We start from the raw sequence: 26066 nt of genomic DNA, 5'->3' as shown, positions 1-26066 counted from the left end.
CAGCTCGGGCTGGACTCGAACCGCTGTTGCTCAGAGCTCAAACTCTTGAGCGAGCTCTTAACCAACTGAGCCACTCGGCCGGCCCTGGTTTGTGTTTTTTATTGTGTGCACATGTTACTGTTTACAAAACTTAATTTTGGGCTCTTCTTTTCTGGTGATGAAAACCATGCATATTCTTCATGGGAAATTTTAAGGACAGATCTAAAGAGAGCCACACTGCTCGAGAGAACCCGGGCCGGCCTTTGGTGACGGCCACATGTTCTGTGCACCAGCAGAGGTTCTTAGGAGCAGGACCAGGATGCCTGTCCTGTGATGTCCTCACTCAGTGCGGTTTCTGCATCTTGGAAGGGCTGGGCAGTCCACTCAGATCCCGGGGGCCGGGGGCCTCGGGCATGTCTGGACCTCGCTCTGGGCCACTTTCTGCTCCCTGTGTAGGGTCTCGGGGGGCTGGCTGCATCACCCATCAGTTCTGCCAGCGGGCACAGCAGCATGGGCTCACCCGCCTCCTGTCTGCAGGCGCAGAGCGGGGCCTGGTGGTGCGGCCCTCACTGGAGAGCCTGCTGGCGGCCAGCAGCCACGTGCTGAAGGAGGTGCTAGACGGCCCCTTTGTGGACCCGCTCAAGAACCTGCGGCTTCCGCGGGAGCTGAACCCCAACAAGAAGTACAGCTGGATGCAGAAGAAAGAGGAGCGGGTGAGCTGTTTGCATTTCTTGCCCGTGGCCTGTAGGGTGGGGCAGAGACGGGTCCCCCCAGAGAGGCCAACTTGCCTGGGGGTATGACTGGCTTTGGAGTTGGAAGGGTCTGTCCAAGTTCAGCTTCTGCCACCAACTTGCTTTTCAGTCCCAGGCAAGTCATTTCCCCTTTCTGGGCCTCGGTTTACCCACTTGATAACGTGTCAAGAGCATGCTCCCTAGCAGCAGCTTGATGGATGGGGAAGAGCAGACCTGGCCGTGCCCGTGGCAGCCTGCGGGCCGGGGGCGAGCGGCCTCACCTCTCTGAGTGTTCACCTGCACCAGAGTGTAGCCAGCACTGCGGGAGCGCTTGTTATGGTCAATGTGGCCTTGATGGGGCCCGGTGAAGTTGGTTTTTTGGTCTCTGTCATAAAGATGAGGTGTCTGCGTTTTGCCCAAGGCCACAGCTAGTAGGTGGCAGAAATGGGATATGAACTGGGCGCTGTGAAGCCTTGCCTGCTAGCCCCCATCTGACTGGGCGCCTGACAAACCCTGTGGGACAGGTGGGCGTCGGTGTCCTCACCCCTCGTCTCCCCCCAGATGTATGCCATGAAGTCCTCCTTGGAGAACATGGACGCCATGGAGCTGGACTTCCGCATGCGGCTGGCCGAGGTCCAGCGGCAGTACAAGGAGAAGCAGCGAGAGCTGGTGAAGCTGCAGAGACGCCGCGAGTCCGAGTGAGTGAGCACCCCGCCACACCCCCGGGCCCAGGCCTGGCAGTGGCGTCCTGGTCGGGCTCTTGTAGGCGCTGGCGCTCAGTAGGTCCGATGTGGTAGGCCATCAGAGGTGTGTGTGGGCTCGAGTGACATGGGCGCATTGTGTGTCCCTTCTCTGCGCCCCCTCCACCCCCCAGGTTCACAGCCAAGCGTGTGATTCTTTTTAAGGGACAGGCGCGAGGAACCCCATAGAAGCTTGGCACGCAGAGGCCCTGGCAGGCCGAGGAAACGGACCCACGCCCTGAGCGCCCTGTCGCCCCCCCGCAAGAGAGGGAAGAGCCGCAACAGTAGCGGAAAGTAAGGCTGGCCCCTCGGTGGGTCGGGAACTGGCACAGAGCTCGGAGGGGAGGAGCGCGGGCCCACGCAGGGCCTGCGTCTGGGCGCTGGGGACCTCGAGTCCCTTGGGTTCTGTCCCACCTGGTTTGGTAGCTCTCAGGGAGCATGGCGTGTGCTGCCAGAGCCAGGAGGGTGAGCCAGGCGAGTGGCGGAACGGACAGGCAGACTCATCCAGCCAGGACTGAGCGGCCGTTGACCCCAGTGAGAGAGGTTTCTGGGCCGCCACCCAAGTGCTTCGCCCATCGTCCTGTCACGCCTACTTCCGCCGTGGCCAGGGACTAATTCTCCCTCTTCTCCACACACCTCCTCCCTGTGGAGGGGCCTGCTGAGCTCCCAGCCCCATGGGAGGGGCTCCAGCTCGTGCTGCCACTTAGTGCCCGTCATGCTGGACAGTGTCATTCCCGTCTTGCTGGCCTGACCTGCTGGTCATCATGCCTGAGCTTGTACCCTGCAGCCCAGGGCCGCCTCCTTCGTGTACTCTGGGGACAAGCTCCTTGGGTGGCAGCAGAAGCCACCTCTAGAGGTTTTCCTGACTGCTGGCTGGATTGAGAGCTTTTTCTCCAGGCCGATATGGATGGGAAAGACGCTGTGGTCTTTCCTGAGTGTGGGGGGAATGGGGCCCATCAGAGGAGCAGGGCTGAGTGTCCCTTAGCCTGCACCATCAGAGCAGGTGATGCTAGGTGGCCTAGTGCTTGGCTTGAGGAAGCAGAGGGGGCCGTGGGGTGCCTTCCGGAGGTACAGGGGAGGCAGTGGGTCGGCCCCAGGTCTTCTCAGGAGAACTCCAAGGGCCCCCCCATCTTGCATTTGACATCCCTGGATGTTCCTGAATGAGGAGAGGGTAGAGAGGCCAGCCACAGAGGGGTAGGGAAAGCAGCTCCTGGAGAAGATAGCAGAGGCTGGGGCCAGTGGCGTGGAGGCCCGCTGGTTAAGAATGTGGACCCTGGGGCTGGTCGAGTGGCTCAGTTGGTTAAGAGTGCAAGCTCTGAGCAACAGGGTCGCTGGTTTGATTCCCACGTGGGCCAGTGAGCTGCACCTGAGCTGAGCTGTCAACAGGTGGCAGGATGGCTCAGCTGGTGAGAGCACGTGCTCCTAACAACAAGGTTGCCGGTTTGACTCCCGCATGGGATGGGGGCTATGTCCACCCGCAACCAAGACTGAACACGGCACCTTGAGCTGAGTGACCGCGAGCTGCCGACAGGTGGCCGGATGATGCTTGGACTTGGTGCTGAACTAGCTGCGCCCTCCACAACTAAGACTGAAGGACACCAACCTGGCTGTTCCCCTTCCCCAATTCCCCAATAAAATCTTAAAAAAAAAGAAAAGAATGTGGACCCTTGAGGCCTTTGCACTTCCTGCTTTTGTGTCTCAGCTCCAACCCTTGCTGTGACCTCTGGCAGGTGTTAGCTTCTCCGAGCCTCAGTTTCCTGATCTATAAAAAGAGTACACAGAACAAAGCATTGTTTTGTGGCTGAAATATAAAGCACTAACATGGAACAAGACACACAGTAAGCACCAGGTAAAAATTAGCTGCTTTTATTAATACTTGTGAGGGTTGGATTAGCATAGAACAGGCAAGGGAAGCCTTAAACAGGACCATGTCCCGATGGTTTATACTCCCAAGGGTGCAGGAGACGGGCCAGTGGCTCTTCATATAAGCTCTTGATCTTAACCCCCCTCCCATCGTGGTGGGCTTCCTTGGCATTTCCGATCCTTGTTCTTGGCATGTTTTGGTAAAGAGATATCTGACCGTGCAAAGCTGTGTGTGTGCGTGTGTGTGAAGGAGCACAAAAGAGAAAGCCCAGCAGAGGATACTGCCTTGGAGAAGGTCTTCTTTCCCATTAAACTCTCATTCTGCCTCATTCACAAATATCCCAGAATCCTAGCGCCGTAGTTTCAACAAGACCCATCTCCCCAGACTGGTCAGTCTGTCATCATTGTCTACTTCAGCATCCAGAGCCCACCCTTCAGGGCCACGAGGGCGGACCCCAACCTTTGAGTACTGCCTGGCCAGGGTGCTGACCAACGTTGCCTCTGGTTTCAGGTTGAGCAGCAAGCCCCTGCTGACGTCGGATGCCTACGAGCTGGGAGCAGGGATGAGGAAGAGACACAAGGGGCCCGAGGAGGAGCACGACGCCCTCGTTGGAACGGGGAAAGCTCGGGGCAGGAGCCAGCCTTGGGACGAGCACGAAGCTTCATCGGACTTCATGAGTCAGGTCAGTAACCCTGTCTTCCAGGCGTGCTGTCATGTCGGGCGGAAGGTCCGGAGGATGTGTGGAGTTCACACTCCCTTTGTGGGTCTGTTGGCCCTACTGCTGTATAGAAACGAGAAATGGGTGCCTTCATGCCCAAGTGACTCTCCTCCAATCTTCCTTCTTGTACGGAAGGGGAAATTATGGCCCAGAGGAGGTCAGAGACTTACGAAGTAAGCCTCAGGTGCACCTGAGACCGAAAGCCACATCCCCTGTGTGTGCTCCATGACCCTTTGCTGAAGCCAAGAAGAGAGACTGCAAGTTCTTAACCAGATAATGCAGTGTAATTGTTTAACGAGCAGCTTCACCATTCTGTGGTTCTAAGAAACAAGGGCTTGATGCCATTGTAATTTCCTTTGTGAACTCTCCAGGCGTAACGGGGTGAGAGCCAACTCCTTGGTTTTCCTTCCTTCTGCACAGCATTGAAATCACACACTTAAGGCCCTTGTCATCCCTCCCTGTCGAGCCCTGTGCCAAGGGGCTGTTTCGGCTGACGTGGCCGTCAGAGGGAGGGACTCACATACGGGAGACGATCCAGGAGGAGAGAAAAGAGCCAGTTTGTACATCGGGGTCCTTTAAACTCTCAAATTGGGAAGGGTACTTCTTTCTCCTTATGAAATATTACCTGATTAAAGAAAATAGAGATAAAATGTTCAAATGAGGGGCATTAATGGCTTTGAAACTGCACATTTCACTTCAACAACAAATGACTACAGCGGATGAAAGTGCAGGCAGGAATCTAATCTTTGAAATCTCTAATTGTTTTTTCTGCTTCAGGCGTGCCCGAGGCATTTTCTTGGCAGCTTTGGCCCATGCGGTGGATGGGCTGATTCAGGCTGTGTGGCAGTCTTCATCAGCTGCTTTAGGTGGTTGAGATAAGCAGATCAGCCAGGCTGTGATCTGGGTGTTCAGTATTGGTTCCCTTCCTCCCCCCTTAATCCAGCTGGCTTCTCCTGCACTCTTTGCTTAAAGTGCTTCCCTAGGAGGCACCAGACAGCACCGTGGAGAGCCGGAGTGGAAATGCCAGTGCCAGTGATAACTGTAACCATAGTAACAGCTATTTGATAAATAAAATACTCCCAAGTGCTTGATCTCCGTTCATCTTCAGAGCAACTTTGTGATGCCCATACAGAATTATCCCCATTTTACAGAGTAGAACTGAGGCTAAAAGGAGTTAAGCAATTTGACAAAAGCCACAGAAGCAGGGAGAAGGACTGGAGTTCGTTCAGGTTGTCAGAGTTTGTGCACTGAGACCCACTATCCTGTTTTGTGAAATGTCACAATCGGTGATTTCCAACTTCCCTCTCCAGCTAAAGATTAAGAAGAAAAAGATGGCCAGCGACCAAGAGCAGTTGGCAAGCAAGCTGGACAAGGCCCTCTCCCTCACAAAGCAGGACAAGCTGAAATCACCCTTCAAGTTCTCGGACAGTTCTGGGGGGAAATCAAAAACGAATGGGGGCTGCAGCAGGTACCTGACGCCTTATGACAGCCTGCTGGGCAAGGACAGGAAGGCGCTGGCCAAAGGCCTCAGCCTGTCTCTGAAAGCCTCCAGAGAAGGTAAACACAAAAGGGCTGCCAAAGCCAGGAAGATGGAGATGGGGTTCAAGGCCAGAGGCCAACCCAAGTCGGCCCACTCCCCGTTCACCTCGGAAGTGAGCAGCTACTCCTACAGTAAGTAGCAGATGCCGCGCTGCCTCCAGGCCGCTGCTTCTCTCCTGTCTTCTCCTCGGCCTCTTTCTGTCTGTCTGGGATGCTCGAAGGTCTCATTTCTGCCTCTGCACTGACTCCAGGCCGGATGTGGGCCCGCCTAAAGCGGAAGCGCCTGCGCTGGCCGCCGCCGTGTTGGGCCGGCGCCTGTGATTGGTGGGTGGGAGCGTTTGCCAGAAAGCCAAAGGTGTCAGTGGGAAGGCCTTGTGCCACAGTTTTCAGCTGCTCTGCCTGCAGCGGTCACTCATGAGGACCATAGAGATGATCCTGCCACCCCTGCCCACAGGTGGCTGGCTCCCCGCCCTTGGGCCGAGTGTTAGTAAGAATAGCGTCTATTGAGTGTACGCCCTGCTGGGCACTGAACTGAAGTCTGTAAGGGCAATGTTTCACTTTGTCGGCGGCTACCCGTTTTTTTCCTGAGGATAGGTTACTCGGGTTGGGTGAGGTTGACTGCGCTGGGATCAGGCCTAGCCTGTCTGACTTAGCTGCCCAGGACTTCTTGCCACGATGGTTGTGTTCTCTGCGCTGCCCACCTGTGGCTATCGCGCCCTTGGGACATAGCTGTGGGATGGGGACTGAGTTTTGATTCGTTAACTGGAGCTCCTTCTCTGGGGAAGGACTCGGGGAGTGGTTTTCTCGAGCCGGGATCCTCGGGTCAGCCCGGCCGGCTCTCCATGGCCTCTGGTGGCCCAGAGTCTGCTTTGTGACCTGTCATAGGTGTCTGTAAGTATTTGGGGGCAGAATGCATAGTGCCCAGGATGGATAGGCACTAAGTGGATGGCCGCTGCAGGAAGGCCAGGCAGGGCTTCTCGGCTCCTGATATCAGTCAGTGGGGCTCTGGAAGTCCGCTGCTTTAGCTGGGGCGGAGGGCTGTGTCATTGGTCAATCCCTAGATCTGTGCATCTGGGCTTCGGATGGGCTCTCCCTGGTTCATTGGGGGAGATGGAGTTTCAATGTCAAGTGCAAAAATGGACACTTTTAATGTATAATAAAGTGTGTATTCTTAAGGAAATCAAGTTTTTATTGACTTGGGAGTTAGGATCACCTGCCTCATAGAGCAGACATGAGCTCATTTTGATAAAGAGTTGGATGTGGCACCTTGCATAAGATTGAGCTGCTGTTGTTTTTTTCAAAAATGTATGTTTTTGGTTGCCTAGGACCAATGGGTCTCCAGGGCTGATGTTCAGATGAGTGTGGGGCAAGCAGCTTCTTTGTGCTGAGGACACGCACGAATGCCATAGCTTCCGTGGGCCTTCAGTCAGATGGGTTGATCCCAGCAGCACAGCCCAGGCCCCCTGACCACTGTGGGCTCAAGTAGAGAGGGCCACTTTCAGAGACTCATAGCTCTTGAGGAGGGAAGGGTTTACCCCTGCTCTTTCTGTCTCTGTTCATTTTGGAATAAAAGGTGAGGGGGCGAGGAAAATTGCTTCTCTTTGGATCTTTCCAAGGAGAGTGGCGGATGGATGTGGTCTGACTCGTTCCTGGAGGAACCCCCACATCTCCCACTTTCAGGTGGATATGGATGGGGTATAGCTGGAGCCAGAGATAAGCTTGGTCCCTGAGGTCTTTGGGGTGCTCTGAGTGGTGAGTCCAGTGTAGCACATGTGCACATGTGCAAAACCACGTTCAAGTTGCCATTCTAACTCTGTTACGACTTTGTCTAAAACGCCACTGGCCCTGTGAAGGAAATGGGTTAACATTGCAATGAGGAAGTCAAAAGGCCTCTGACTGGATGCTGCCTGTGATATGCAGCTGGCTGTGGAAAGAGCGCCTCTGTGTTTTTTTATTGGCTTTTCTGCAGTTCTAGGTAGTGTCAAGGGTGTTTTCTAGCAGAGCGATGCCGTGCCGGTAGGAGATGGTTAGTGAGAATGCTGCTGCCCTCTCTTGCTTTTTTACTTTGGGTTGGAGGGGTGGGTAGCATGCCTGGTGGCTTCTGGTGGGAAGTCAAGTGGGTTGTCTTCACCCGTGGGCATCTCCAGTTTGGGATGTGGCCTCAGGAAGGATGGGATAGAGCACGCAGGAGGGAGAGCTGTGGCCATGGGCCTGGTGGGGCTTGCTCTTGCCCGTCCCAGAATTGTTAGGCCTCCTGCAGTTGGGTTCTTGGTGGGAGTGGAAAGCATAGATGTGAGAGGAGGCAGCCAGAGGACGCCCCCTGCCCCCAGCGCGCGCGCGCGCGCACGCACGCACGCACGCACACACACACACACACACACACACACACACACACAGTTTCTCTTGGACTTGGAGATGGCAGGCGTTGTCACAGCTGTAGCCACGTTTGTTAATGTGAGTCATGTTCCAAGTGGATTTTACCAGATCGGGATTTTGCACAGTCTTTGGCTGCGGCGCCCTTCCACTGAAATCTGGCTGACACTCTCCATATGTAAAACAGATCAAAACAGTGTGAATGTGTTTGGGGTAGGTTGGAAGGGGCCAGAGTTGTGCCCACTTGACAGCCCCTCTCCCCAAAGCTGGGTGATCCTTGGTCCTCCCCCAGGAAAGCATAAGAGCCCAGACCTCACCCACGTGGGGAGGCCGAGACTTGTGGGAAGCCGGCAGCAGTGTGCTGGGAACCCGGCTCCAATGGGAGGACACACAGGCGGGGGAAGCCCCGACTTGTAATATCATGTGCCGGCTTCCTTGGTATAACTACTGCGCCATGACCTATTTCAAGCTGTCTCTGTGACATTGCTGAGTGTGCAGTTGGGACGAACTGTGCACAATCGAGTCTGCACACGGCAGCTCAGCGCACCACGGGCAGCTGGTGTTTTAGGGGAGAAGAGCTTTACCTGAGCCCTTCCCCCACTACACCTTGTCCCCCCCGCAGAAGGACCCCAGGGCTGAGTGCAGCCCTGTGGGGTAGAGGGGGCCCAGAAGTGACCTCCATGACCGGTGGGGAGACCTTCCTGAGAGCAGAACTGCTCCCTCCCAGGGCGTAGAAAGGCTGTTTGCCTCGGTGGCTGTGTGGTGGGTGGTGCCGGCAGCAGCCAGCCTAGACAGGGCCTGGGTCCGAGCCCGGGAGAGAGGAGCGGAGTGAGGCCCGTGGCTGGGAGGCCTCAGCTGAGAGGTGAGACGAGCCGGCCGGCGGGAGGAGGTCTGTGTAACTCTGCGACGTGTCCCACCGTCAGCAGGTATTCGGCCCTGTGTCGTGGCGCGCACCAGGGCATTGTCGCGACCAGTAAATGAGGCGAGACAGACACCAGCCCCTTCCCTCCCCCTGTCTGTGACTTATCTTTATTAAAAACTACTTTGACTGCAGATACGGACTCAGAGGAAGAGGAAGCGTTCCTGAAGGACGAGTGGTCCGCCCAGGGCCCCTCCAGCTCCAAACTGGCGTCTCCCATCCTCTGTGGCATGGTGGCCAAGAACAGCAAGCCGGCTGGGGGCCCCAGGCTGAGCAAGAGGGGCCTGGCGGCCGCCCGGACTCTGAAACCCAAGCCGGCCGCCAGCAGGAAGCAGCCGTTTTGTTTGCTGCTTCAAGAGGTCGAGGCCCGTTCCTCCTTCAGCGATTCTTCGGAGGACTCGTTTGACCAAGGTTACTAGCTCCAAACACACAATACCTTCCGTGTTCTATAGCGAGAGAGTGAGTGAGAGCGAGAGCGCGAGCGATGGCGCCGCTGGGCGGTCATCTTGGTTCTTGGCAGCGTAGCCTGCCGTATCAGCCGTTTTATTGGGGTTTTATTTGTACCTGTATCATTGTGATAAGACCATTGGCCAGCTCTTTTTGAGCTTTTATGCGGACTGATTTTAGTCTTCACTTTCCTCCACTCTCCCCCCTCTGCCCCCACCCCACTTCTCGACCCCTCTGCCCCCCAGACCGCTGGCCGGGGTGGGGGTCTCTTGGCAGGGGCCTCCCAAGGGACGTTTTGTAAATGGAATTCTGTCGTGTGGGCGTGTGACTTGATGTTTGTACCGCGATTTTGGTAATACCAAGCTTTATTAAACAAATCGAGTTCATTTTTAACTAAACCCGTGTGCCTTGTCTCTCTTGCTGTGTCCTGACTAGACCATCAGGTTGCCGCTTCCCTCATTTTGTGCCTCCTTCCCCTCCCCCCACCCCCACCCCACAAGGGGTAGAGATGGGATAATGCGTCTGCTGCTTTTCTCTGTTATTCAAATATCCCTGGGAGCTGCTGGCATGCATTTCATTTTTCAGGTTTAAAGTCAACTGCTTTCACCTCCAGCATCATCTTTTTTTTTTTTTTTAAGCTGCCTGTTTGTCTTTTATTTTCTTAATGCTCTATTCCTATGCAACAGTGCTTTAAAAGTATTTACAAACACGTGTTTTCTAACACACATTTCTGTTTTGAAGGCTGTGTAGGCAGTGCAGGGCCAAGACCATTTGCTGCCCCCGGTTTGGTTCTGAAATTTGAAAGCAGTGGGTTCCGTGGGCGAGTTGAGGGGCAAAGCACAGCTTGCAGAGAGCACACTGGCCTGTGAGTCCAGAGGCCCCGCGCGGCTGCCTCAGCTCAGTCCAGGGCCTCATCTGCCGCATTTATTAAAGGAGGGTCAGATTCAGTGACCCCTGGCCAGCGGGTCCTAAAATATTTCCTGCCCTGGTTTAGGACTTGCTTCAAGGTGGACCCTTTGCAGGGGTCCGAGTGCCTGGGTGGCAGCCCCTGGGTGGCAGAGCCAAGATCCCAGTGCTCTCTGAGTGAGGCCCAGGCATGTCAGGGGCCACCTAGACAGGAACGCTACCCCAAGTCCAGCCTTGCTCTCACGTTCCTGGTCTGCCTTCTCCTCCCACACATCCCCTCCTGATGGCCAAGATCCATATTAGGTGACTAGGAGATGGCACAGCAGAGAGCCGGGTGCCTGTGGGGTTCACGTTCTCCTGGGCAGCTTGCCAGCCAGCCTGGTTTCCTGAGGCCTCCCCCATCCTGGGCCTTCGAGGACCAGTTTGGCTGGTTTGCCACTCTCCTCTCGCCCCCCTCCCTTGAGCTGGACCCCCATGTTCCTCCTCTTCCCCTTAAAGACAGGGTTCCAGCTTCCAAATTTTGGGGCTTTCCTTCCTAAGCTCAGACCCCATACAGATGCAGGCAGACCCCCAGATGGCCTAGCAAGGGGCCATTTGCCTTAGAGTTGGCAGAGGGAGTGGGGGGGCCCTCAGAGTAGGGCCAGATGCAGCAGTGGACAGAGTCCGGATAGGGGAGTGCAGGGGGTGAGAGGAAGGGCCTCCACTGCACACAGATGGTTGGTCAGGTCTCAGAAGGGATATTTGGGTAATAGGGCCTTACTGACATCTGATACTAAAACACCTAATTGGCTTGGCTTTTCTAGTGTGTCTGCTTTCTCCTCCCAGCAGCTTGACCATACCTTCACCCTTGACCCCTACCCATGATGCTTTGAATGTCTGTTTTGGTCTCTTGCATTTGCTCTCACGCTGCACTTGGACGCAAAGTGAAGGCTGGGAGTAGGGCAGACGGCGCAGCGGGTCACTGAGCTGGGGTGGAGCCTGGCTCGCTGGTCCCTAGGTAGGCACACCTTTTCTTTGTGTCCCCCTGCACCTCCCCTCCTCGGGGCTGCCCCCATCGGCTATGGCAGCAGCGGGTCGCTTTGGCACTTACCGATCGGGTTTTGGAAAATCAAACCAAACCGAGTTAACAACAGCCAACCAACCCCACATACTGAGCCAAGAGTTTTTGTATAGAAGTTCCTCTGCATTTCCGTGGGTTTCTTTGTTGGGACTTTTTCTCCCCTTGCCCTTGGCAAGCCCTGTTGCCTCAGGTGTGGACAATTCCAGAAAGTCTTCCTTGGTCCTCAGACCCCCTCTGCTCCCCTGCCCTGCGGACCCTGGCCTGAGCAGCCCTGCCGGGTCACCGTGGAAGGCAGCCAGGGCAGGCTTGTTGGGCTCGGAGCGGGAGGTGGAGGGCCCTGGGAGACCAAGATAATCTGCAGCTGCACTTTGTGGGAGGCACACCTTTTTTTTTTTGGCTTTTGCCTTCGAACCCTCTTCCATATCAGGGTGCTGGGGTGAGGTGCCGCTGGTGTTCTGGGATCTGATGTGGACATTCCGACATCCAGAAACCCAGCGATCCTCCTGGGTGGGAGAGAGTTCTGGAAGTCTCCACACCTGAGCAGCCCCGGGAAGGCTATCTCTAGAAGGGAAAGCTGGCCACACGTCCAACCCCGTGCCCCCACCCCAGCCAGCCCCCGCCTGCCACCCTGCTCAAATTGGCCAACCCCAGGGGTCCTGATGTGGGGGACCCAGGCGCTGTCGAAAGTCTGCCTACACTTAGCCTGCTTTGCCGCTGTGGCCCACTGGGGCGGAGACAGACCATGTGACGTCCGCAATGTGAATGGATCGCAAGTGTGCATTGCCTGCCTGCCGCCCGCCCGCCTGCCCCGCTGGCCTCCATCCCGCGTCATCCATCTCTCTGGGGGCTGGGCCTCCTCTTCTCTCCCCTTAACAACCCCCTCTCTCTGCCTCCTTCCTCTCTCGACTCCCTTTAGTGATTCCTTAAGCCCATCACCGCTTCCCTCGCTGAGGGGTCACTCAGCAGAAACTGGGTTCCCTGCAATAAGTGGGTGGACAGAAAGAGCCTCTACTCTCATCAGTACCCTGGGCTGCCACTTTCGGCCGCGGGTTTTGCACTCAAGCGAAGAGGTGGCTTGGGGCATTGGCAGGAGAACGTGGAGTTGGCCGTCTGTCTTCTTCCCGAGCCCAGACTGGCCCCACCCTGGTCACCGCATCTCTCTCCAGCCCGGCCTGGCCCAGCCTTGGCCATCGCTCCCCGGAGCCACCGTCACGCTCCCAGTGCTCTGGGCAGACAAGCACGCTTGGGCTCGTCCGCCGTGGTGTCTCACGGGCAGAGCCGGCCCCTGACGCTATCCCGCCTGCCTGCCCTTGTGGAGTTAGGCGACTGCCTCTCTGGGAAGGTCAGAGCAAGCCTGTACTTTTAGACTGCCTCTCTTGGTGGAAGGCTTGGTTCATGTGTGGGAGCTTGGTCCTTCCGGCTCGCCCCACCTGTGCTGCCACCCTCCCTGCCTTCGTCCCCATGGCTAGAGTGGCAGGGCCAGGTCCTGGGGAGAGGCACGTCTCTAGTCACCAACTGGAGAGACAGGCGGGCTCCTTCAGTGTTTTCGCTAGACCGTGGGCGACAGGACAGACACCCAGCCCTGGGTTCGAGTCTTGCTCTGCTGTCTGAGTGCTTGAGCCCCCTGGGCCTGGGCCAGCCAGCCAGCTCTCACCTTTCCCCACTCCCCGCGGGTCCAGAGGCATAGCCAGCCTCTGGCTCTCTCACTGGTGGGGACAGCGGTTTCTTTTCTCAGAACAAGGTGGCTCTGTGCATGTTTAACCCTCCTCACTCTTGCAAAGCACTCTCTCCTACATATAGATGGTCTCGTTCAGATGCTCCCTTAGCTGGGGGTGGGCTGGGAGGGTCACCCTGTGCCACAGATGAGAAAATAGGGTTCTGAGAGGGCCAGGGACTTGCCCCAGGTGCCCCAGAGAGGGGGGTGTTACTGGGTGCCAACTTTGGACCCCAGAGACTGCGCAGGGCTTCAATCGTGGGTGTTCCCAACTCCCTCCACTCCCCCAAGAAGAGACCGAACTCCACCTTCTCCTGCCAGCAGCCCACAGGCCTCCAGCTGCCCAAAACGCCCCAGGCGCCTGTGCCTGGACTCCCAGCCTGAGCGCCCAGGCCCTCTCCTGTCCCTCTCCTCGCCTCAGCCCCTTCTTTCCTCCTCTCCTCTCCTGCCTCCTTCCTCAGCCTTCATGTTGTATGTCGGGGTGTGTGTGTGCGCGCGTGTGAGACCGTGGAGAGAGCTGTCTCCAGTCCTTGTCCGTGTGTCCCCTCCCACAGCACAGGTGCATGTTGTGTCCCCCTGACAGAAACCCACTGTGATTCCCAAAGCCGCTGCCTACCTCTGGGCTGTCCAGGATGCTCAAGGCTTGGGCTCGCTTTGATGGGGGCACTGGGCCATCAGGGGGTTCGTGGGCTGGTTCTGGAGGAGGCAGGATCCACCCCCAGCTGGTGAGGAGCTAGGCTGGCGCTCCGGCCAGGGCGGGGGGCGGTGGGGGCGGTGTGCGCCCGGCCAAGGCTCTGACTCGCCCCCTGTTTTCTGCATGCCAGATGAGAGCTCCGAGGAGGACGAAGACGAGGAAGATGAGCTGGAGGAAGAGGAGGACGACGCTGACGGCAGCTATAGGCTGGGGGCCCGGGAGCGGGCCCTGTCACCAGGCCTGGAGGAGAGTGGGCTGGGCCTGCTGGCCCGCTTTGCAGCCAGCGCCCTCCCCAGCCCCACGGTGGGGCCGTCCCTGTCGGTGGTGCAGCTGGAGGCCAAGCAGAAGGCCCGGAAGAAGGAGGAACGGCAGAGCCTGATGGGTAAGTGCTGGCAGGTGTGCTTCCGGGAGGAGGCTCCACTGCCCCGTCCTGCAGGTGAGGAAACTGAGACTCGGAGAAGGGGAGGGGCAGAGCTCGTTGGGGATCTGGGTCCTGGTCTGCGGTGCCCAAGGAGGGGTCTTCAAGGCTATGCAATCACTTTCAAACATGGCCTGACCCTTCTGCCCTTCAGGTGCCCGATGGCAGCCTGTTCTGGGAAGCAGAGGCCTCAGATCTGCACCCCGGGGGGCTGCAGGAGCCCAAGGGAGGCCCCTGACCCAGCTTGGGGAGGCGGGGGGGGGGTGTCCACTGCAGGTTGGTGACACCCATGAGAGAGTCGGCTAAGTGGGAGTTCCCACGCGGGAGCTGGCTAAGCACAAAGGAGAAACAGGTGCAGGAAGAGGGGCAGCCCCACAGGGCTTACAGCCTGGGGCCGGGCCCGGCGGGGGCGTTCTCAGGTGCTGTGTCCCGCTCTTAGCCTGGCTTGCCATCCACTTGTCATGGCTTGATAGCTCATTTCTTTTTAGCAGTCATTGATATTCCACTGTCTGGACAGGCCATAGTCTATTTATCCATCTACCTACTGAAGGGCACCTAGGACATCTTGGTGACATCCGAGTTTGGGCAATTATAAATAAAACTTGATGTAAACATCTGTGTGCAGGTTTTGTGTGGACGTAAGTTTTCAGCTCCTTTGGGTAAACACCAGGGAGTATGGTTGCTGGATCTAATGGTAAGACGATGTTTAGTTTTGGAAGAAACCATCCAACTTGTCTCCAAAGTGGCCGCACCATTTGCGTCCCCACCAGCAGTGACTGAGGTCCCTGCTGTCCACGTCCTCGCCAGCACTGGTGTTAGTGTTTTGGATTTCAGCCGCTCTATAGGTGTGTAGTGGGATTTCATTGTTGTAATTTGCGTTTCCCTGATGACATAGGATGTGGAGCACCTTTTCGTGTGCTTATTTGCCATCTGTGTACCTTCCATGAAGTGTCTGTGAGGGTTTTGGGCCCATTTTTAAAATCAGGTTTTTTGTTTTCTTAATGTTGAGTTTAAAGAGTTCTTTATATGTTTCGGATAACAGTCTTTTGTCAGATGCGTCTTGCAAATATTTTCTCCCTGTCTATGACTTGTCCTTCCATTCTTGTGACCGTGTTTTTGGCAAAGCCGAAGTTTTTAATTTTAATGAAGTCCAGTTTATCAGTTCTTTCTTGCGTGGATTGTGCCTTTGGTGTTGTATCTAAAATTTCCCTGCCAAACCTAAGGTCATGTAGTTTTTCTCCTGTGTTATTTTCTAGAAGTTTTATAGTTTAGTGTTTCACATATAGGCCTGTGATCCATTTCGAGTTAATTTTTGTGAAGGGAGTAAGGTCTGTGTCTAGGTTCTCTCTTTTTTTTTTGCATGTGACTGTCCAGTTCCAGCACCATTTGTTGAAGAAACTATCTTTGCTCTATTGTGTTGCCTTTGCTCCTTTGTCAAAGATCACTTAACTATATTTATGGGAGTCTATTTCTGGGCTCTCTATTCTGTTCCATTGATCTGCCTGCCTGTGCTTTTGCCGATACGGCACCGTCCTGATTACCGTTGCTTTATAGGAAGTCTTGAAGTTCAGGTAGCGCTGTTAGTCCTCTGATATTGTTCTTTTTCTTCACTATTGCGTTGGCTATTCTGGGTTTGTCGACTTCTCTCCATATAAACTTTAATATTAGTTTGTTGATATCCACAAGATACCTTGTTGGGATTTTGATGGACATTGCTTTGAATCTATAAATTAAGTTGAGATGAGAAGAACTGACATCTTGACCATAGTGAATTTTCCTGTCCATGAACATGGACCGTCTTCTTTCTTCTTCTGTCTGTTGAGGTGTTCATGTATTTTTGTCCTTCATTTTATTGATATGGTTGATTACATTGTAGTCCTGGGATAAATCCCACTTGGTAATGATGTATAATCTTTTATACGTTTATAATTGTTACATCTTCCTGACGGATGGACCATTTTATCATTTCAAAATGTCGTTTTATGTGTCTAGTAACAATTTTTATCTTCAGGTCTCTTTTGTGTAATATTAGTATGGCCAGTCCAGCTCCCTTTTGGTTACTGTTTGTGTGGTATATCTTCCTCATCCTTTAACTTTCAATCTGTTATGTCTTACTTACCCTTTTGTTTTTTTATTTTTTGTCTGTTTTTTTTGTTCCCGTGTTCCTCCTTTACTGTCGTCTATTTGGCAGGAGGCAGGAGCACAGGGTGCTGGTGGGGGTCAGGATGTGAGTTGTGCTCCCTGCTCCCACACAGCATGGCTGGCTGAGGCTTGGGCAAGCCCTTCCCTGTCTCTCAGCTTCATCGTGTCCACCCCCTCCCGTCCAGCGCCCTCATAGAGACCACTTCCTCTGTCTCGGGCACTGTTCATGCTGCCCTATCGGTCTCAAAAGGATTTAACTTCCAACCCGATCCTACCCATGTAGCTCCATTCTCCCTTCTCCTAAGCACATGTCCCCTCTCTGTCACTGCTCTGTCCACTCTCCAGAGCCCCCTCCCTACATAGTGCACTGCAGTGTTTTCTGTGCATCTGGATTTCCTGGTGGTTTTCTGCAGAAGGGCTGTCATCAGGCGGGGGTCTCACTCCCTTATCCTCACGTTAGAGCTCTGCAGCCTGTGTTTTATGGCCCGCACTCTAATCAGCCATGAAAGCCCCCAGCTGCCTCCCTGTGTGGCGGGAAGTCCGTTAACAAAAGATTAATTAATGGGATCATTAAGCTTTGCAAGTGGCTCCTTCCCACAGAGTGTGCCCCCTCCGCCCTCCCGGTGCCCGCTGCTGCGGCTGCATCTGTCAGGGCCATGGGGCCTGGCCTCCCACAGGAGCCCTCGTGGGCAGGCTGCCGGCTGCCCAGGGGTCAGGAGGCCAGAAGTTTGGCCCTGGCTTCTCGACCCATGTGTTGTGGGACTCAGGGCGAGTCTTCCTCCGGAGCGGTCAGCCCAGGGGCTGTCACTGACATCTCGTCCCTGGCGTCTGCCTGGAGGAGGAATAAACCTTCAAGCTCCCATCCCCAGGGAGAAGTGCCATCTCACCCCCTGTTTAGGTGCTTTCCCTGGTCACCAGCTCTGGACAAGGCTCTGAGCTGCACAATGTTGGGGGCTCCAGGAGATCTCAGGGATCTACTTCTTGGGGGAGGCAGGTGGAGCGGGATGGATAGGCAGACATGGACAGGAGCCCCTACAGTGTGATGTGTGCCTGTGGTGATGGGGGTGTGGACAGAGGACTCCCCAGGGTGATGAGTGCGTCTTCTCATAAAGGAGGCTGCAGTTCTCCAGGTAGAGGTCAGGGGTGAGAGAGGTGGTGCTCCAGGCAGAGGGACCAGCAGAAGCAACGGCCTGGAGGTTTGAAAGGACGGAGGGCAGCTGGGTGTTGGTGAGCCCTGCAGTCAGATGCTGTGTGTTCAGGGCCCGCTGGCCTTGAGGGTCTGAGTCAGGGCTGCCCTACGGCAGAAGGAAGCTAGCCCATTGGCTGTGGGAAGGGAAGGTGGGCCCCAGGGTGGTGTGGATTCAAGTGAGGCCCGCCCCCTGTAAAGGGGAGCAGGTGCCAGGGACCTCCCAGCTCTGAGACACAGCGCCAGGAAGCTGAGGCGAGGCCCGGGGCTCGGGGATTTCAGCTGGGCTTTCCCGCCCGCCTCCCTTACAGTTGCTGCCCCGTAGGCGTGGGGCCCTCCCTGCTCACCTTCCTGGCTTTTGGGATTCTCATGGGGCACACATGAGGCAGAGGAGAAGCTCCCAGGCCCAGGCGGTAGTCTTCACCTTCTAGATGATGCTCTTGGGTAGAGGGATAGGGGGCAGAGTCTGGGCAGCCACGGCGGGTCGGGAACAAGACTCTCAGGCATGTGGCCAGGTGAGTCCTTCGCCTCCTCTGGGCCTCAGGCTCCTCTCCTGGAAATGGGGAGAAGGCTCCCAGGCAGTGAGGTCCCTTGGAGGAGGGATGGGACTGTGGCCTCGTGCTGGTGGCCAGGGCTGCTGGCTGGGTGGGAAGTGGGAGCCCCACGAGCCCCTGTCCACAGCCCCGCTCCCTCGTTCCACATCCAGGCACAGAGTTCGACTACACTGACTCAGAGAGTGAGGTCAAGGTGCGGAAGCGGTCACCTGCGGGGCTGCTGCGGCCGAAGAAGGGGCTGGGGGAGCCAGGCCCCTCCCTGGCGGCACCCGTGCCTGGCGCCAGGGGCTCCGGCTCCACTGGGCCCGACAAGGCCAAGCTGGCGGCAGAGAAGGGGCGCAAGGCCCGCAAACCTCGGGGTCCCCGGGAGCCCGGCTTAGAGGCGGGGCCAGAGGCCAGTGACGACGACCTGTGGGCACGGCGGCGCAGTGAGCGCATCTTCCTGCACGACGCCTCCGCTGCTGCCCCTGCTCCCAGCAGCACGGCACCCGTCGCCGCCAAGCCCGGCCGCTGTGGGAAGAGCGGCCCACTGAGCCCACGCAAGGACGCCGGCCGTGCCAAGGACAGAAAGGACCCCAGGAAGGTAGGGGCTCCGCGCAGGGGTGGGACCGCCGGGAGGGGTCCCCGGACTCCAGGCCCGGCTCCTCCAGCCTTGGGAGGTGGCTCCAGTGTGAACCACAAGGCCCTGGGGGCAGTGCCGCCCAGAGGGGCATTCAGACCTGGTGCCAGGAAAAGCTAGGCCTCTCCTTCCTGACCGAGGCCCTTCTGCCTCTTGTCTCAGAATTCTCAATGTGAGTGAAGTGCACGGACCCCAAAGGACAACAGTGACACCAAAATGCAGTTATCGGAATACTGGAATGCCGCACTTCCGAGTGCTGCTTCGTGTGTGTCTCTGATAAGGAGCCCGTAGCGGGCCTAGTGAGTGCCATCGATTTGAAGTGATGAGCACAAGTGATATTTTAAGGTCTCTGCAGTAACTGTCATGCGCTACATGACAGCGATTTCTGTTGGTGACAGTCATAGGCACTGCTGGTCCTATTGTGATTTGTGGCCTCTACTCATACCTGAAGGAAAACCTCGTTTCTTCAGAGGTTGGTGAAAATAGAGATGAGTTTTCTTTTTTCCCATCCCCAAATTCTTTCATGGACACCCAGGTTGAGAACACTGGCTTTGAGAACTCTATGATGATTACACCTGTTACCTTTTTTGCATTGGCCGCTAGGAAGCTAGTGGCCAGTTGCTCTCCCTTTGGGCAGTTGCATTCAAACCTCACAGCCAGCTCTTGACAGTGTTCTGGCCTCTCTACCCCGTATCCCTAATGGAGGATCAACCTCAAATGACAGTGACATTCTAGAGAAAGTCACAAAAGGGCACGAGACTTGGCATTGATTTCCTGATAACGGGTGGTAGTGAGGAAGGGACTGCATCTGAGTGTTATCCACAGGCACCTTGATTTGTGCTCACCACTTGTTTGCTGAAGGTTTTTGCAAACCTTGGAGAAAAGGTGCTGGAATATTTGATGATGATGATGATGATGATGGCCATCCCAGGTGACCCATGGTGGGGCCCAGGCAGGTTCTAACCTCTTTACCACATATACGTAATTTATTTATAGAGGAAAACGTGCTCCCTCTACTCACAACATGTCTGACACCTACTCTGGAGTTCGCACAGACCCCCAGGGCTCTCAACCTCTGAGGCTGCCCCTCCTTTCAGATGCCAGTCACAAGTCCAGGGCACCTGTACTTTGACCAACTGGCTGTAAATTGGGGTTCCCATGACCACCTCCTCAGGCTTGATATTCACTAGAATGACTCAGAACTTGGGGAAAACACTTTACTTACATTAACTGGTTTATGATAAAGGACATAACTCAGGAATAGCCAGTGGAAGAGACAGGGCAGGGTCTGGGGGCAGGACCCAGAGCCGCCACGCCCTCTCCGGCGTGCCACCTCCCAGCACCTCCCCGTGTTCACCAACCTGGGAGCTCTCCAAACCCCGTCGTCGAGGGGTTTTGTGGAGGCTTCAGCACGTAGGTATGATCGACCATTAACTCATCCTCCCGCCCCTTTCCTCTCCCCGAAGGACCAACAGTGACCTCATTAGAACAAAAGACGCCCCTAAGACCCAGGAAATTCCAAGGGATGTAGGAGACCCCCAAGATGCCTTCCGATTTCAGACATGAGAACAGGATTAAAACATACATCAGATACAAGAAAATATAATGTGTATATGTGTACATAGACATGTATATTTCCCCCCAAATGGGGATTAAACTGAATACCTTTTATCCCTATAACACCTCCTGTTTTGTCCCTTTTAATGCTGTTTGCTTTGCATTTCACTCATCTGATAACGGAAGCTGCGACTTCTGCTGTTGTCATGGTAACATTAGCCCAGTATTATCTTTTTCTGTTTCTTCATTTTCCACCTGCTCTGGTCCCTTGACTTGGTCGTTTGGTTGTAAGCATGTCTCTTTTAAAAGCAGAAAGTAACCCCCTCGCCCCCACAGCCCGTCACCTCTGGATCACTCTGATTTCAGCTCGAGCCTGCTTGTTGGCAAAGCGTCATCGTTTCCGTTTGCCCATGACAGTGCCTCTGCCTTGGGACAGGACTCTCACCTGTGTAATAAAAGCTGAGCTGCATCTCTTGACGCACCAGCATCTCTGACCGGTTGCTGGATATCTAGGTTGTTCCCAGTTCTTTGATCGATGAAGCCGTGCACGGTTCCCATGCCCTTGGACTGGTTTCCACTCCACCAGCCAGGGGGAGCCACCCGTTTCACACACTGGGGGCTTCGACTTGGGATGGATGTGGCACTGCCCTCTCTTCTGGGGTGAGGGGAAGTAGCACTTGCCTTCTGGAAGCAACTCAGGCAGCTAAATGGGTTTAAATGCTCTTCCTGGCAATATGCCTGCAGAACTCACCTGTACTGTCTTTGGGGACATCTTTTGGAAGAGCAAAAAAATGGAGGCACCATTGGGGGGTGATTGAATGCATTGTGGTTCGCCCACACCGAGCGCCACATTGGGCAGCTGTTGACAATAACAAAAGAGGCTCCCTCTGTGTGGATTAGACATCCTGGGGGGACAAAGTTGCAAAGTGGGACTTTCAGTAAATTTCCATCTGTGTTTAAAAAAATACTGTTTAGAAAAATATTGGGCGGGCCGAGTGGCTCAGTTGGTTAAGAGCTCGCTCAAGAGTGCGAGCTCTGAGCAACAGGGTTGCCGGTTCAATTCCCGGCCCAAGTTGAGCTGCCAACAGGTGGCAGGATGGCTCAGGTTAAAAAAAAAAATGTGCATGCACAGATGTGTCTGTATAGCCTTCACATGCTTGTATGTGTTTGTGGAAGGTTCTGGAAGGGCACACTGTGTTGCAATCGATAGGTTCATTGGAGAGGGACTCATACACAGACATGCTTTACATACACTTAGGTGTTGTCCTTTTTTTTTTTTTTTTACAAGTAATACATAGTCGTAATAAAACAAGATTGAAATGAAAAGTCCTTGTGGGCGGAAGGAGAGTGTGTTGTTCTCAGGAGGGCGAGCTTTCCAGGAGGACTCGGAAGCCAGGCCTTCCTGCCTCTCATGGCGCGTCTGTTGCTTCCCCTCCAGAAGAAGAAGGGGAAGGAGGCGGGATCAGGAGCCACGCTGCCCCCACCTCGTGCGCCCACCCTGCCCCCCGAGGCCCGGGCCCCTCACACCAGCTCTCCGGCCTCTGCCAAGAGGAGCAAGGCCAAGGCCAAAGGGAAGGAGGTGAAGAAGGAGGTGAGGCTTGCCACACCCAAATGAGTCAGGTCCTGCAGGGTCCCCACGGGGCCCCCCAGGCGTGGGTGGATTTCTTAAGCTAGTTGGCAGATGGTTCATGCCTCCGTGTGCCCTGGCCCCCATGCTGGCTAGCCCCTGGCTGCACTATTTCCCCTCAAATGCATTGCATGTGGCTGGAGATGCTGCCTCAGTTTCTCCAAGGAGGTAACCAAGGCACCTGCCGTGGTGACAAATATTACGTACAGTACCGAGCACGTGCAGGCCCTGGACAGCAGTGTGACGGACCCATTTCGTCCTCCCTCTGGCCTCCGGGGTGAGCCCAGCTTGGGCCCCCCACTGCACGTGTGGCCGACGCCACTATGGCCTCACTGACCCTGGGTTTCCAAGGAGGGTCCCCAGCCAGGTAGGATGTGCATGTCATATCTTAAGCCATTGGCCTGCCATGTTCTGTCCCCAGAACCGGGGGAAAGGGGGAGCCGTGAGCAAGCTGATGGAGAGCATGGCCGCTGAGGAGGACTTTGAACCCAACCAGGACTCAAGCTTCTCCGAGGATGAGCACCTGCCACGTGGCGGGGCTGTGGAGCGGCCACTAACGCCAGGTACATGCCTGCAGTGGTGTGTGGGCCCAGGCCTGGAATGTGGGGTGCAGGAGGTTCCCCTGGGGAAGTCACATGGTCTGAGATGGGCAAGGGTTGAGCTAGCACAGGGGAGTGGGCAGCAAGAGGGACAGTGTTGGGGAAATGGCGTGTGCAAAGGCCCTGAGGCTAGGTGGGGCCTAGTACCGGAGCTAAACTGACAGAAGGCCAGTTTGTCTCTGGCTTAGTAAGCTTGGGGGCGAGAGACAGCCTTGGGCTGGGGAGGGGTCAGAGGCACATCACCCAGACTCATGGGCCTTGGTGAGGAGTTTGGTCTTGTGTCTAAGGAAAACAAGAAGCTGTCAGAGGTTGTAAGTGGGGGGTCCGTGCGGTCAGATCGATTTTGAAGCGAGCTCTCTGACTGCTGTGTATAGAATGAACTGGAGGGGCCTCAAGGGGAGCAGGGAGTCTACTTGGGAGGCCATGGCCCAGGATCCAGTGATGGTGAGGCAGCAGGAAGGTGGATGGGGGCAGGTGTGAGTGCACAAGGCAGGAAGAGTAGATGGGTGGGCAGGTGAGGAGGGAAGGGGTGCCACTGGTGTTGGCGGGATGGGTGGGACAGCTGGTGGCAGGGCTACCTTGGCTGGGCTTGCTCCCATGTTAACGGGATGGGTAGGACTCCGCCGACGCATGGGCTGCTCTGCTCCCTGGCCATCCATCCCTTGGACCGGTGGGCTAACCAGGTGTGTTCTCATGGCCATGCTGCCGGAGGCTTGAGAGGAAAAGTGGAGGCCGATGAGGCCTCTCAAGGCCTTTTGATGGGAAGTTTGCCTGTGGGGGTTGGTTTCCACCAGAACAAAGAGCATTCTAGGATGGCAAGTCCCAGAGGTGTGGCTGAGGGGCCAGCAGTGAGCACTGATGACCCAGAGCCTCATGCCCAGCCTCCGAGGGTGGTGGTCTTTGGGATGGGGAGGGGCAGCATATGTAGGCTGTCACCCAGTTCACGTATACCTGGGCTCTTTCCAGACATGGACCCCCGTGTGTGCACACTGCTACCTGCATGCATGTCCCTGCCCGAGGCCCATCTGGGCACATGCACGAGCACACACATGCCACCAGGCTCCCCCAGGCACCTGTTCTCAGAGGGGCGGGCCTGGGCGAAGGGAGACGCCAGGAGGGAGGGAGGTCTCTGGGTGCCCCGGCTCCAGCCCCGCTGCGCTGCCCCGTCCTGCAGCCCCGCGCTCCTGCATCATCGACAAGGACGAGCTAAAAGACGGCCTGCGTGTGCTCATCCCCATGGACGACAAGCTGCTGTACGCCGGGCATGTGCAGACGGTGCACTCGCCAGACATGTGAGTGGGGGTCCAGGGCGCTGGGTGGGGCGCAGCACCAGGCCCAGAGCCGAAGGCCTCGCCCAGTCCTGCACCCAGGGTGCCTTGCTGGGCCTCTGGGTAGGTGGCTGCCCCTCATAGAGCCGGGCAAGTGGTGCCTGCCTGTCAGGGTGCTCGTAGGCTCAGAGGACTCTTGAAGGCCGTCCACTCTGAGGGGATCCCAGGGGGCTCAGTGGGAAGGGGCAGCAGATAGCGTGCTGGCCGCTAGGATCTGCAAGCCCCAGTTGTACAGATGAGGAAACTGAGGCCCAGAGGGGAGACACTTGGCCCCAAGTTTCTATAGCAAGTCAGTAATCCTCAAAATGCTGATGTTCCCATGTTGGTGGTCTGGGAGGCAGAGCTGGCACGGGTGGGCCGGGAGGCTGGGGCACGGGAGTCCCTGTGGGGCAGGCCCGGCCCCTGCCAGCTCACACCACTCTTGCCCTGGCCTTGCAGATACCGAGTGGTGGTGGAGGGCGAACGTGGGAACCGGCCCCACATCTACTGCCTGGAGCAGCTGCTGCAGGAGGCGGTGAGCGGGGGGGAGGCAGGGAGGGTGGGGTGCTGGCTGGCCTGCTCACTGCCTGGTGCTCAGTCCTTCACCTTCCCAGATCATCGATGTGAGGCCGGCCTCCACGCGCTTCTTGCCACAAGGGACCAGGATCGCCGCCTATTGGAGCCAGCAGTACCGGTGCCTCTACCCGGGCACCGTGGTCCGAGGTGGGATACCCCCGCCCCCAACACCTTCCCCAGCACCGCCCCCCGACACCCATTTCCTAATGTATCAGCATGGAATACTTTGGCCCATGTACCCAACTCTAACTGGCTTAAGCATGAAGAATTTCATTGGCTCGTATAACCGAAAACTTACAGAGCCTGTGGGTGGGTTGGACCTAGGTACTGTTCACACGGTGTCATCAGGACTCAGGCTGTCAGGGTCCGTCTGCAGTGCTCTCATCTGTGCTGGCTTCATACCCAACTCCTTGGGACCATATTTCACCATCTTAAATCCCATCATCAGAGAACATCTCACTTTTCAAATATAAGTCCTAGGATGGAGTCCTACTGAGCTGGCTTGGATCATGTGGATTTCGCTGACCCCACTGATCATGCTGGACCTGTGTCATGGGCTTGTCCCTGAAGCTAATGAGTGAAGTTGGCTTCCTGATTTTACACGGGGCCAGGAGGAGTTAGGAAGGTGGCTTCCCCAGGAAAGCTGGCGCTTTGTTAGCAGAATGAGAGAGCTTGGAAGCTGGGCAGACAAAAATAGCAGGTACCCCAGAAGATGTAGGCATGGATGTCAGACAGACAAAAATGGCAGGTACTCAGGTGGTGCACCCTTGGCTCCTGCAAAACCAGCATATCCAGGAGATGGGAATATGGGTGTTTGTTGCATCAACAAGCAAACAAATAACATGCCAAATATAGTCCATCCTTTCGCCACCTGAAGTCCTCTTACTACGGTAAAAGGTCATGTTGATTCAGGTGTCCCGGAGCTTTCTGTCCCCTGGAACCATGGTGGGCAGCTGCTTTCCAGGCCCACCTCATGGGTGTCACCCTTGGGACTTCCCTGCGCCATCGTTATGAGAATTCCATTCCTCTGTCCTGTGTCGCATCCCGTCTTTCTCTTCCCCGTCTCAAGCTCCTCGTTTTACTGGAGGATCTTTCTGTAGCTTTCTGAGAAAAGCTCGCGGGAAGTAAACCCTGAAGAGCGTTGCGTGCCCAAAATCTCTCGTCTGCCCTAATCTTTATAGAGACGATTGAGTTGAGTATAAATTCTAGGATGGAAATAATTTTCACAGTCATTGTTCCATTTTAGCTTCCAGTGTTGCCTGAGAAGTTCAGGGCTCTCATTTAAAAAATTCCTAGAGTTCTTTCTTATTTTCTGAATATTTTTTTAAGTAACTTTTTGTTTCATGGATACATTGTTTTTTAATTTCTGCTAGGATATTTTGATTCTGTTTCAGATTTCTTTACCTCCCTATCTTTCTGCATCCATGTACATCCCCCACCCCCTGTCTCTGGGGGTTCCGTGTTCCTTCTTCTAGCTCCCTTAGCTCTCTGTTCTGTGTCTGTCTTATGTTAGAGGCCATCCTTTCAGTCCTCAGCAAGTGGACTAGCAGCTCTGTGCATGGGGAGGGCCTGTGACAGTAGCAGGCAGGACTGTTGTGCTGGGGAGGCATCACCTCCTTCCAGGCCCCTGACAGAGCAGAGAAAGCCGAGGCCACAGTCTCTTCCTGCTTGTCCATGTGGATAGCCTCCTCCAAAGTGGAGGCACTGTCACCTGCTGCTGTCTGCGTGCCCACTCCCTCTGTCCTTTGCTGCCCTTGCTGTTCCTTTATGTGACTTTGGGGAGGGTCTTGGGGCTGA

General features: G+C 55.7%; 1 protein-coding gene across 1 annotated transcript in view; it reads left to right on the top strand.

Annotated features, from left to right (window-relative positions):
- Positions 1-26066, top strand: part of TNRC18 (trinucleotide repeat containing 18) — a 74453-nt gene that overhangs the window by 40789 nt on the left and 7598 nt on the right. The window contains 13 exon segments of the mRNA XM_019637505.1: positions 517-692; positions 1272-1408; positions 1616-1744; positions 3825-3996; positions 5343-5703; positions 8999-9274; positions 13815-14066; positions 18137-18567; positions 21599-21751; positions 22209-22350; positions 23561-23678; positions 24153-24228; positions 24308-24416. Coding sequence (XP_019493050.1) covers positions 517-692; positions 1272-1408; positions 1616-1744; positions 3825-3996; positions 5343-5703; positions 8999-9274; positions 13815-14066; positions 18137-18567; positions 21599-21751; positions 22209-22350; positions 23561-23678; positions 24153-24228; positions 24308-24416 — 2532 coding nt within the window.

This window comes from Hipposideros armiger, unplaced genomic scaffold, assembly GCF_001890085.2.
Source record: "Hipposideros armiger isolate ML-2016 unplaced genomic scaffold, ASM189008v1 scaffold_33, whole genome shotgun sequence".
Taxonomy (NCBI): Eukaryota; Metazoa; Chordata; class Mammalia; order Chiroptera; family Hipposideridae; genus Hipposideros; species Hipposideros armiger.
The sequence above is the reverse complement of the archived record's forward strand: the minus strand, read 5'-3'. Positions and strand labels throughout refer to the sequence as shown.